Source organism: Prionailurus bengalensis, chromosome B4, assembly GCF_016509475.1.
Source record: "Prionailurus bengalensis isolate Pbe53 chromosome B4, Fcat_Pben_1.1_paternal_pri, whole genome shotgun sequence".
Lineage (NCBI taxonomy): Eukaryota > Metazoa > Chordata > Mammalia > Carnivora > Felidae > Prionailurus > Prionailurus bengalensis.
In genome coordinates this window covers 21,463,563-21,476,699 of record NC_057358.1, presented here as the reverse complement: position 1 = coordinate 21,476,699, position 13,137 = coordinate 21,463,563, and the positions used below count along the sequence as shown (strand labels likewise).

Sequence of the window (13,137 nt, the reverse complement as noted above, 5' to 3'; positions counted from 1 at the left end):
AACTTGTCAGATATTTTCTTCTGTGGCTTCTCATTTATCTGTCATTATAGAAAGGATCTTCCCTTGGGAAAATTATTCCCATTGTCACTTACTGAATAGGCTATCACTGTGCCCTGTTCCTGGTGGAAAAGCGATTTTTATCAATACTAAATCCCTATATATATATATATATATACATGTATATATATGTATATATATGTATATATGTATATATATACATATACATACATACATATATACATATATATATGTATCTGTGTCTGTACTCTTAATATTTTTCTATTTTTATGTCCACACCATACTAATTTATTACTGCCTTTTTTTTTTTTTTAATGGCAGTGGCAACACTTTTTTTTAATTTTTTTTTTTAACGTTTATTTTTTTGGGGACAGAGAGAGACAGAGCATGAACGGGGGAGGGGCAGAGAGAGAGGGAGACACAGAATCAGAAGCAGGCTCCAGGCTCTGAGCCATCAGCCCAGAGCCTGACGCGGGGCTCGAACTCACGGACCGTGAGATAGTGACCTGAGCCGAAGTCGGATGCCCAACCGACTGAGCCACCCAGGTGTCCCTATTACTGCCTTTTTTTAAAAAAAAATTTTTTTTTCAACGTTTATTTATTTTTGGGACAGAGAGAGACAGAGCATGAACGGGGGAGGGGCAGAGAGAGAGGGAGACACAGAATCGGAAACAGGCTCCAGGCTCCGAGCCATCAGCCCAGAGCCCGACGCGGGGCTCGAACTCACGGACCGCGAGATCGTGACCTGGCTGAAGTCGGACGCTTAACCGACTGCGCCACCCAGGCGCCCCTATTACTGCCTTTTAATATATGTCCTGGTATATGATGAAACCAATTCTTTCCTTTTTTACTTTCAAATATTATTGGCATGCATATGCATTCATTCTTCCAGATAAAGTTTACTATTTGTCAGTTTCCAGAAAAGAAAATGTGTCGGGATGCTAAATGAGATCCTAAATGCATATATTAATGTGGGAAGCATTAAAATCTTTGTACTGCTGACTTTCCATCAAGGAAAATGGCGTGTATCTTCATTAATTCAGATCTCGTTAAAATTTTATAGTTTTTCTTGTGTATTTCTTGTTAAATCTATTTCTAGGTATTTTATGCCATGTGTGGCTATTGTGAATGTATTGTCTCGTGGTAACACAAAATAGATAAACTTCAAAGAACTGTCTGGAAATATAATTGAAACTCATTCCTGTTCAGTAATTACCTAGAGCCTCGCTGAGAGAGACATTATACACAAATGTTTCAAAGATGAAAAAAAGGGGAGAGGGGGGTAACCCTTGGCCTGTACCAGGCTGGAAAATGTAATGTCTACCTGGACCCTAGCACAGGGACTCTGAATGGAATCCATTTTGATGTTAGGCCATCGCCTACGAAAACCCTTTTCAGAACTTACTAGGAGGTTGTTTTTCAAAGATGTTATTTTCTATATTACATTTGTCATCTGTATGAAACTCCCAAAGAGGAAATTCCCTGGTCTTTGTTCCTCCTGAGAAACCGCTTTGTGCTTTTAGCGAGCGGACCCTATTATAAATCATGTAACTGATAGCATTTCCCTCTGCATTGTCTGCTGGAGAGCTTAGCGTCAAATTTTCACCCCCTGCTAACGAATGCATGGGATTTTCATGGATGCGTTTGAATTCTAAGCTTGTTCCTGGCCCTGGTGAACTTTCTTTCCGACACTTGGGCCTGTTTTTCATTTATTTTTACCTTGTGACATCTTATATACCTCTGTAATCCACTTTAAATGCGTTCTGGATCAAAACAGACTTGAAACTGCTTAGACGGGTTTGCATCCTATAATCTATGCTCCAGTTCATGAAATGGCATGATAAATGTAATTGCCCCATCATTTGATATAAAGAGCTTTATTTTGAAATAAGGAAATACAGATTCTTTGAAGTTACACATCGGTTCATACAGAAGCATCTCAGCCTTCACTTCTAAAATCAAGCTGACTTTTAAAAACCTTCGAGTAAAACGGTTACAATAAACGTGAGACTCAAAGCCAGACTAAGATATATATATTTGATGAGAGTCATCCCATTACTAGTTTTTATTCATCATTTGAAATGTGTTTCTGTTCCCCATTTTGTTCTGACTACCGAAAACACAATTTCTGACAAAGATTGACTCGATTTCTACATTTAAAAGTTTCTAAAGAAAGAATTTTTAAGCTAAGTACATTCAAAATACTCTTTTCGTGACCCAGCATTAAAACGTGTAAAAGGAAATCAGAATTGTTTTGAACTGGAGGTACAGTTTCAAGTAATCCAAGACAGGACAGACGACAGACAGTTCACGGGAACAGGTTTGAGAAAGATTTTTGGGTCAGTGAAGGATATTAAATGGGGTTATTAACAGAAATACACTTTAAAAAATATGAACACAAATTTTTAGAAAGGAATTTGTAGTACTAAAATCAATCTAGAAATGTTCGAACTATCAATAATCCTACTTTACAAAAGTGAGACTAGGTGACCGAAGACACTGAATACCATTGAGTGTATTTAGCCAAGTGCTCCTGAAGCATTCTGGGTATGAAGAATGACAGTCATGAGGCCACGGTATTGTCCCGGGAACAGCAGCTGGGTGGTTTTACACATGATTCCCAAAGGGCACAGAGGCTCCTTAGGAAACAGTGGAGAGGATTAATTTTGACAATAATAAACTTTACATGAGGGCCAGGGAGCATAATATGATCCAGTCAGACTGAACTCTTGCCAAGAGACTGAAATCAGAAACACAACCAAGTTCAATCCCAGTGTCCTCATTTCTACGCAGACAGAAAGAACATTTCTCATACTTTTATTTAAAGAAATAAAACCAATGGGTGAACTTCAGAGAAAGCGTATCTAATGAACTTCTCCCGTGAACCCCTGTTTGGTCATTTGATCGTTTAGAGGTATCTGTAAAGATCTGCCTCTCTACTCCTTAACTTCATCAGCCCACCTGGATGGAACATGAGGTCAACTATGTAGACCTCAGGAGGAGGGAGAGCCCCGATCAGTCCCTTACGAGATTCATTCATCAACTGAACTTCATTCCAAGCTCTGCCATACTCCCCACGAACCAGAGAGCAGCCGATGCCAATTTTATCAGCCAGAGCCTGTGGGAGAAAACACAAGAGCGACCAAAAGTGAGGAGGGAGAGGAGGGGAGAAAAAAAATCCTGAGCTCTAAGACCCATCTTGTTGAAGGTGAAATCTACAACTCTTGTAAAGAAGTGCTTAGAAAGGAGGCTGGAAGAAAAAAAAAACAAAAAACACGTGGAATATTGTGATAGGAGCCAATAAAATGTGACAAGTTCCCTTCTTCCTCGAGATCCTGTAGCCTCAAAAATCTCTGTGTAGGTCCTGCTGGGAAGTGACATTTTTCAGGCAGTTACACGGCATTGTATCAGCACAAGATTGATAACGTCATTGGAGAAAAGCTATTCCGCGGGTTTTCAACACTAGTGCATCTATCAATCTTTCCATGCTTCTAGGCTGCTCTGGGGGTGTGATACGCAGTGGGATTGAATGGAGGGATCAAATTGGTGGGAACCTATTTCTTGCCGATTTGTTCTGTGTGATGGAAATCGTGCCGTGAGCAGGAGGAGCTGGTTGGCCGGGGACGGTCCTGCTCTGCTGGGGCTGCCTGCTGCCACTTCCTGAGTTGTGTAATGTTCCTTGGAAGTGGTCTCTTCAGTTCGTCCCGGTTTTGAGGTTATTTACAAAGTACCTTCAAAATAATCTGGAAACTGGGGCGCCCGGGTGACTCAGTCGGTGAAGCATCCGATTCTTGACCAGGTCACGATCTCACCGTAAGGTGGGTACGAGCCCCACGTTGGACCCTGTGCTGACAGCTCAGAGCCTGGAGCCTGTTTCAGATTCTGTGTCTCCCTCTCTCTCTGCTCCTCCCCTGCTCACACTCTCCATCTCTCTCTCTGTCTCTCTCAAATTAATGAGCAAACGTTAAAAAATAATAATCTGGAAACTTCTTTGCCACATCATGATGGATTGAGAGAGCTGGCTCAGACTTGCGTGGGTTTGAATTTCGGCTCAGCCGCTCCCTGGCTGCTGTCACCGCAAACAAAGGGCTCAGCCTCTCTGTGCTTCCGTTTCTTCGTCTGGGAAATGAGGATAACAGTAGAGCCTCCTGCTTAGCAGGTTGTAAGGATGAAGTGGATGAAAACGTGTCAAGTGCTTAGGGCTGTGAGCCCCGCACAGAGCAGGTGCTCAATAAATGCTCCTAGCCAGAGGAGGCAGGAATCGCGTTGTTTTAATCACCTGTTTATATATTCATGTGACTTACTGATTACGTACTGTGTCGTGATGGCACCAGGCAGTCTTGGGTGGACCAAGACGATTAAGATATGGCCGTCATTCTTCGGGCCTTACCTCCTATCTAGGCTGAACCTGCCTGGGAAACCGTCAACTCTCACGTAACAGTATCCAAATGTATGGCACTCCGTGGTATTGTCATTTATGATACGAAATACACGTTTGGTCTTCGCCCGTTTCCGCACAGAACTCCTAAACCCTTGGGATTTCCTAAGTGATGAGCGCCATAAAAGTGTCTTTTCTTAATGAGGTGGCTTTTGGACCACCCCCAAGGGTGGGGATGGTTTCGCAGGAGAACCAGTCTTGCGACTGGAGGGTTAGAACTTTCAGCCCCACCTCCTGACCTGTGGGGAGGGGAGGGGGTTGCAGGTTGAATCAGCCCCCCGTGGCCAATGACTTCATCAATCATGACTATGTAATGAAGCCTCTATAAAAATCCAAAAGGAGAGGTTCTGGAGAAGTGCTGGGTTGGTGACCACATGGAGATTGGGGAGAGTGGTGTGCCTGGAGGGGACACGGAGGCTCCAAGCCCTCTCCCCATACCATTCTTTTTTTTTTTTTTTGAGATTTTTTTTTTCAACGTTTATTTATTTATTTTTTGGGACAGAGAGAGACAGAGCATGAACGGGGGAGGGGCAGAGAGAGAGGGAGACACAGAATCGGAAACAGGCTCCAGGCTCCGAGCCATCAGCCCAGAGCCTGATGCGGGGCTCGAACTCACGGACCATGAGATCGTGACCTGGCTGAGGTCGGACGCTCAACCGACTGCGCCACCCAGGCGCCCCTGTTTTTTTTTTTTAATGTTTATTTATTTTTGACAGAGAGAGACAGAGCATGAGTGGGGGAGGGGCAGAGAGAGAGGGAGACACAGAAGCCGAAGCAGGCTCCAGGCTCCGAGCCGTCAGCCCAGAGCCTGTCGCGGGGCTCGAAACCACAAACTGCGAGATCGTGACCTGAGCTGAAGTCGGACGCTCAACCGACTGAGCCCCCGGGCGCCCCAACCCCATACCATTCTTCATGCAATTCTTCCATCTGGCTGTTCCTGAGTTACATCCTTTTCTAATAAACTGCCGATCAAGTCAGGAAAATGTGTCTGAGTTCTGGGAGCCGCTCTAACAAATTAATCAACCCTGAGGGGGCTGTGTCCAGGGGAACCTCCAATCTGTTGGTCAGAGGCACAGATGACAACCTGGGTGAAGTGTGTGTGGCCGGGAGGGGACAGTCTTGTAGGACTGAGCCCTTAACCTGTGGGATCTGACATCATCTCCAGGCAGGTAGTGTCAGAATCGAGTTGAACTGACCCAGCTGAGGTCGGAGGATTACCTGAATGTATAGAAACTGGCCCACCCCGATCCCCGCCACCCCTCCCCCATTGGAATTGGTACCAGAATCATCTTACGTTCACTGTCTTGCAGGGTAGAGAGCCAAAAATAAACATGCTTTCCAAAATAATAGTTGCTGATCTCTTAAACTCCACGGCAAGGCACTTTAAATCATCACAATAATCCTGTGAAATAGATACTATTGCATTTCCCATTTTATGGAGGGTAAAACCAAGGTCAGATAATTTTCCCCAAGGAGGTCACAGTAAGTGGTGACCTAACGTGGAAGGCAGGGGATCTGTCTCCAGAGTCTGAGTCCTAACCTCAGGGTGACGCTGCCTCCCACTGAGTCGAATGAGTTCTCACCTGAAAGTCTGGATTTTCTTTGTGAGGTGGGAAACAAGGTTGTCTGCTCAGAGAAAGAGGTAGAGATGAAAAGTGTTAGTAGGAGGAAAGACAGACGCGGGGGCACAGCTGCTGAGGAAAAAAGAGAAGAGCCTGTGACCAGGAGATGGAAAAGGGTGACACCTGAGTGTCCACCTGAGTTGGGCGCCCTGAGGTGGCTGTGGCTTCCCCCCACTGTCCTGTTCCACAGCCTGGGTGGCACAGTGGAAAGGGCAAGCCATCAGACTGGCCCGGGGTGGACTGGCGAGGCAGGGGAGAGGAAGGATGGGGTCAAGAAGATGAGGGAAGTTAGCGAATTCTAAGGTCTATGGATGATTTCTTTAGGTTTCTGTTCTCATGCAGTCCCTCACACCGCACCTAGGCAGACGCCAATTGCTTTCAGTTTAGCTCTTAAATCTCTGTTAGTTCACACCTCCTTGCACATCCTCACGGCAATGGCTATGGCTTTAGTAGAGGTCACCTGTATTTCTCGCTCCACTGACCTTCCAACTGGTCCTCCTGTCTCCAGTCCTGCCCCTGCTCTAATTCATTCCCCATTTGGCTGCCTGAATGGTCTTTCAGAATCACGTTACTGCGGGGTACCTGGGTGGTTCAGTTGGTTAAGTGACTTTGGCTCAGGTCACGTTCTCATGGTTCATGGGGTCAAGCCCCGCATCCGGCTCTGCACTGACAGTGTGGAGACTGCTTGGGATTCTCTCTCTCTCCCTCTCTCTCTACTCCCCCCGCCTCCACTTGCTCACTCTCTCTAAAAATAAACTTGAAATATATACATATACATACATATATATACTTATATATGTATTTTTTATTTATTGATTGATTTTAAAAACTTTTTTAAACGTTTATTTATTTTTGAGACAGAGAGAGACAGAGCATGAACAGGGGAGGGGCAGAGAGAGAGGGAGACACAGAATCTGAAACAGGCTCCAGGCTCTGAGCTGTCAGCACAGAGCCCGACACGGGGCTCGAACTCACGGACCGTGAGATCATGACCTGAGCGGAAGTCGGACGCTTAACCGACCAAGCCACCCAGGTGCCCCTATATAAGTATTTTTTAAATCATGCTCTCCCCTTAACAACTTTCAGTGGCCACTCATAGATTTTAGATCAAGTGCAAACTCACAAGGAGCTTTATACTCTGGCCCTTTAGCTGCATCTGACCCGTCCTCTTTCCTTTTTCCAGACAAACTATGCTACATTCCTTAAGTCGACCATGGACTCTCCTTCCTGTCATCTTGTATAAAATGTTTGCTTTGTTTAGAATGTTCTTGTCTTCCTTCTTTACCCGATGAAATCCTATGTATTCTCTAATACTCAGGCTACATATCACTTCCTCCCCTGAAACTTTCCCTGACATCACCTGAGAACCCACAAGTCTAGCCCTTGTGTGTATGCAGGGGTTATCGCTTTAGGAGATCCATATTCCCAGACCTTAGAAGAACCCTTGACCTGTAGTAGGTGTGTGATAAATATTGAATGAATATGCTTCCGGTAGTCTGACAAATATATACATGTGTGTGTGTGTGTGTGTGTGTGTGTGTGTGTGTATACACACACACAAATAAGTAACTCTAGGTGGCAGGATTAATATTAGCCAGTTAAATGTTAGCAAGTGGCTCACACTATTATGAGAAAGACAAACATCTTTACCCAAAGGCAAATGAGGCAAAATATCTCAAATACCTTGAAAAGCAACGCTCGATGATAGAAGATTCCTTTTTTGATCTGTCCGATTGGCACAACATTGGATTTAAGTTGAAATTTTAGTTCACTGACATGGAGTTCCCAGCTGAAATTATGGAGTTTCTCCTTTGACATTTTACCACCCATTTTTTCTGCCACGTACCTGTGTCAATGACATTGAGATCAAATCGATCGAGTTTCATATCCCATTTTAGATGCTTTGGGTGTAACTCTACGTACAGTTGTATGTGTAAAAGCTCCATTTCCTCTGGCTTTCTTATTTGCTTTACTTTTTTTTTTCAACGTTTTTTTTTTTTTTTTAATTTATTTTTGGGACAGAGAGAGACAGAGCATGAACGGGGGAGGGGCAGAGAGAGAGGGAGACACAGAATCAGAAACAGGCTCCAGGCTCTGAGCCATCAGCCCAGAGCCCGATGCGGGGCTCGAACTCACGGACCGCGAGATCGTGACCTGGCTGAAGTCGGACGCTTAACCGACTGCGCCACCCAGGCGCCCCTTTGCTTTACTTTTTAAACTTGCTACAAGTGGGTTAACATTAGGCTCACTGTATTCAAACTATCATATAGAGACTGAAACTCTCACAATTTCATTCAACACAAAGGAAGAAATGAATGCTAATCTTCGCAATATTTATAACAAGAAACAAATCATATCACACAAAGTTCCTATCAACACAGGGTTAAAGCTTTATCTTGCCCTTGAAAACATACTCACAAATGCTTCAATCTGAAATCCAAGGCCTCGCGCTAACATCCACGGTCCCTCTTTTAACGAGTTTGAACTTAGAGATGACGTGCACACATTGGAAATTTGTCCTTTGGGTTCCCAAATATTTTCAAGTTTTCTAATTTTTCCCTGTTAAATTTTATTATTTTGGGGGGCGCCTGGGTGGCTCAGTCGGTCAAGCGTCTGACTCTTGGTTTTCTGCTCAGGTCACGGTCCCACAGTTCATGGGTTTGAGCCCTGCCTTGGGCTCTGAGCACTGACAGCGCAGAGCCTGCTTGGGATTCTGTCTCTCTCTCCCCCGCCTCTCTCTACCCCTGCCCTGGTGGGGCTCTCTCTCTCTCTCTCAAAATAAAAACATAACCTTAAAAATATAGATATATTTGATTAAATTTTTTTTTGATTTAGAGAAAGATGGCGTTTAGGTAACACTAAAGTGAGAGGAAGAGAGGAAGAAGGCAGAAGGCGAAATAAGTTGGGTGAGGAGTTGGAATGGATGTGCCCGGGGGTTTCTCCTCATTGGAGGCTCTCCCTGAAGAGGTCGGTAAACAACACGTCTACAAAAATCCTCTGTCAACTAAGGCTGTACCGCATCTTGGAGTAGAGGCAGAGCTGCACATTTTAAGAAAAACTTTCGTCTTGCTGTGCAGAGAACCAAGCGAGGAAGAACAACGGCCGAAAACAGGAGGGAAGGTGGGGGAGAAAGCTGTCGCACGATCCAGCCAGGCAGACCGTGATCAATGCTGGGGACCAACAGCTCGGGGGCAAATCTCAGCATCCCCGTCTTGGTGCGGGCTCAGGTTTAAAAAAAACAAAAAAACAACGAAAAACCCACAATTATTTGGGAGTGATGAAAAGTATTCCCGATAGGAACAAAGCACGAGGGCGTTTGGCAAATGCTGAAATGAGCTAGATCAGAGTTCTGCTTGAGTCATCACTTCTCAAGGACACCCGAAAAAACGCCAGCAGCCAAAAATGTTCTCTTCCGGTTCTGGCTGACGAGAAGTCAATGATCTGGCGGCCGTTGTTTCTTGCGGTTGTCACATCCAGGTTTGATGAGTGCAGTGCACTTCAACTTGGAGAGGGCACAAGCTCCCGCGGAGGCCCCAGCTGTTGCAGGATCCGCCTGCTCACCTAACTCACCTGCTCCTTCTTGGTGCCAGTGGCGAAGGCCACCCTCCACTTGAAGTGATTCCTAACCCCTCACAGCTACCACGTCAAGTTCTCAGGTTTCTCTTAGCGGACTCACACTAAATGCTCCAATTAAGAAGGCAGGATCGGGGGCGCCTGGGTGGCTCAGTCGGTTGGGCGTCCGACTCCGGCTCAGGTCACGATCTCACAGTTCATGAGTTCGAGCCCCGCGTCAGGCTCCGTGCCGACAGCTCGGAGCCTGGAGCCTGCCTCGGATTCTGTGTCTCCCTTGATCTCTGCCCCCTCCCCACTCCTGCTGTGTGTCTCTCTTTCTCTCAAAAATAAATGAACATTAAAAAAAAAATTTTTTTAAGGAAAAGAAGGCAGCCTCACTGGCGTCTGCAGGGTGTTGAGCCTGCCCAAATAGCCATCCCTCAGAACACTCACACCCCCACGTTAGAGCAACGTGCAGTGCAAAATATCAGACATAGGACATAAAAATCAGTGATGGTTGTTTGTATTAGAACATAATTTTTGAGTCTACAAATAATTCACAATACGATTCCTTTAAATTGTGAGCACCCCATCTACCTACGGAGTCATTTAATTTTCACACTTGATTCATTCCTTAGGATCACATTGAAGGATGGCTTTAGTGGTTTCGCTGGAGAAAATGACAAAAGCAAAAGCATTTTTCTTGAAGCAATTTCCAGCTCCTAGCTCTGATTCTTGGTGGAAATAGGACGTAAAATAGAAATGGAGCGTTTTTTCAATTGATTGTGTTTCTGCTTCAGAGTCAGCGGTGGGGTGCAGTTATTATGATGGAGTCGCCTGAAAACTGGCTAAAAAATGCAAACCGCTAACATCAGAAACTTTTTCTCAGAAACTAAAAATGTGCATGCATAGACAGAGACAACTGACTTACCTTGCAAGGACCTCAATCTGTTCCTTAATATCGGTTATGGGAAATATTGATTTGGTCACTTCATACACGTAAACACGGAAGTCAGGATCGAAGGGAGGATACCATTCTTTCTCGGGGCTTCCTTCTCCCATCAATTTTGGTAATGTCGAAACCTCTTCTTCCTCCTTCACTTTTTCCTCCTCTTTTTTCCCTCGGCCTTTCCTTTGAGAGTACACGGCAGCAATCAACGTCACAAAATGAACCACACCAACTGTGCTCTGAGTAATCTAAAGAACCCCACAGAAATAGATTATTTTAAACCTCAGTGACCGTTATCATATGCCGTTTTCAAATTTTCGATGACAGGGATGGAGTTTTATAGCCTCTACATTATGCAGGAGAAATTAACTTTCAAGGTAACACTGCCTGATTGGTACAGACAAAAATCGTACGTTGGTCTTCCGTATAATTGCTTAGCAAGATGTCTGGTGCACAGTAGGTATGCAAGAAGCATTTATTGAATTGGGAGAAAATAGGTTGCTTCCTCAGGGAGTCGAAGACAGTCTTACATCATCTCTTGCTTCAGTTGGGCCCTTCAGCAAGAAGAGTTTGCATCACCATTTTTAAGAAAAATTCCCCAGGGGTACCTGGGTGGCCCAGTCCCTTAAGCGTCCGACTTCGGCTCAGGTCATGATCTCACGGTTTGTGAGTTCGAGCCCCGCGTAGGATTCTGTGCTGACAGCTGGGAGCCTAGAGCCTGCTTTGGATTCTATATCTCCCTCTCTCTCTCCGCCCCTCCCCTGCTCACACTCCGGTGTGTGTGTCTCTCTCTCAAAAGTAAATAAACTTAAAAAAAAATTTTTTTTTTAAATTACCCAAAACATGGAAAAAAGCAAACCAAAATACGGATAGCACAGCATTTCCACGTCATGCAGGGGTGAAGACTTACCTGAAGTTTATCTAAAGAAATGTACTTAGTTCTGCACTTACGAAAACTGAAATGTACTTAATAAACAGTAAAGATACTGCTTAATTAAAATCTACTCTTAATTAATAGTTTCAACCCGAGAGAATTTGCTAGTTAACACGGGTAGCAGAGATGCAAATGATTCCTGTCAGTGGAAAAGGCATTGCCAGCGGTCACAGCTTATTGTCCTGGAGGCTGTTAACCAGTTTTTGACACATAATTCTTTGTGTTCCTTCACGGGGGAATGTCTTTACCTCCCCCTCTTCATTGTTAAAGGATAGTTTCGCCCGAGAGAGATCACGTGGTTGATGCCTTTGGCAGTTGAGACGCGTTGTGCCACTTCCTTGTGGCCTCCGAGAAATGCACCGTCATTCAAATTGGAATTTCCCGATATGAATTCAGATCCCACGATTCAGGTGCACTTCCTCGGGTGGAGCTACCTCACGAGAAAATTGCAGCCCTTGTTACGCTAGCAGAACTGGAGGGGGGGACGAGAAAACCTCCATGTGAACTTCTATAGCCTTTGCTTACGTCTATTTTTTTCCTGCTGTTCCTGCATTGTGTCTTTTACTAAAATAAACCTTAGCCATAATTATATTATATTATATTATATTATATTATATTATATTATATTATATATAACATATATATAACATATATTATATATAACATATATTATATATGACATATTATATATGACATATATAATATATAACATATATTATATATAACATTATATATAGACAATATATTACATATTATGTATTACATATTATGTATTACATATCACATCACATATCACATATCATATATCATATATTATATATAGACACACACAGACACACACCCATCCCCTAGCTAAGAAAATGGGGCCTGGCCAGGTGAATCTCCTAAATTGTGTCTTTGCAACTATTTTGCATTTTGTTCCACTAGCAGTAAATTAGAAGCAGGAATTATCTTTAAATATTTCTCGAAGTACAGGATGAAGGGGGGGGGGGGTCAACCAAAGGCCATGTGAGTTTTCTCTTTAATTCATTTGGAGGAAGAAATACAAAACATAGTCTTATTAATTGTTTTTGGAGCATTACACAAAACTCTATAATCACCACAAATACTCAACGTTTTGTATTTTTTAATTCAATATTCTATTTACTGCAGCTAAGTAGGGTCTAAAATGTACTCCCCATAGATTATGATAAAATCTCTAAGCAAAAATTAATATTTCCAGCTCTATCATCTGAATACCTTTCTTGGGGTGCCTGGGTGGTTCAATTGGTTAAGCGTTGGACTTTGGCTCAGGCCATGATCTCATGGTTTGTGGGTTTGAGCCCCACGTCCGGCTCTGTGCTGAGAGCTCAGAGCCTGGAGTCCGCTGCAGATTCTGTGTCTCCCTCTCTCTCTCTCTCTCTCTCTCTCTCTCTCTGCCCTTCTCACGCTTGCACTATCTCTCTCTCAAAAACAAATAACACAAAAATTTTTGAACACATTTCTTTTTTTGCAAGACAAATAAATAGAACATCTTCACATACATAGTAAGATTTTAGTAAATTGGGAGCCACCACGAGAAAGGTCAATTAGAATGGCGAAAAGCATATTTAGATTTACCTGCTCCTAAAGTTACAGGGTAGCT

At 43.8% G+C, this 13,137-nt stretch overlaps 1 protein-coding gene across 10 annotated transcripts in view; it reads right to left on the bottom strand.

Annotated features, from left to right (window-relative positions):
- Positions 1 to 1,879: 1,879 nt before the first annotated feature.
- ARMC3 (armadillo repeat containing 3) overlaps positions 1,880 to 13,137 on the bottom strand; it is a 102,037-nt gene continuing 90,779 nt past the window's right edge. For 7 of the 10 annotated variants that reach the window (XM_043561426.1, XM_043561427.1, XM_043561428.1 and 4 more), the window contains 3 exons: positions 10,562 to 10,762; positions 7,762 to 7,924; positions 1,880 to 3,136 (listed from right to left, as the gene is read on the bottom strand). In XM_043561426.1, coding sequence (XP_043417361.1) covers positions 2,927 to 3,136; positions 7,762 to 7,924; positions 10,562 to 10,762 — 574 coding nt within the window. In that variant the 3' untranslated portion in view covers positions 1,880 to 2,926. Of the gene's footprint in view, positions 3,137 to 7,761; positions 7,925 to 10,561; positions 10,828 to 13,137 lie in introns of those variants that run through there. The other 3 variants (XM_043561431.1, XM_043561432.1, XM_043561433.1) reach the window with 1 other exon arrangement.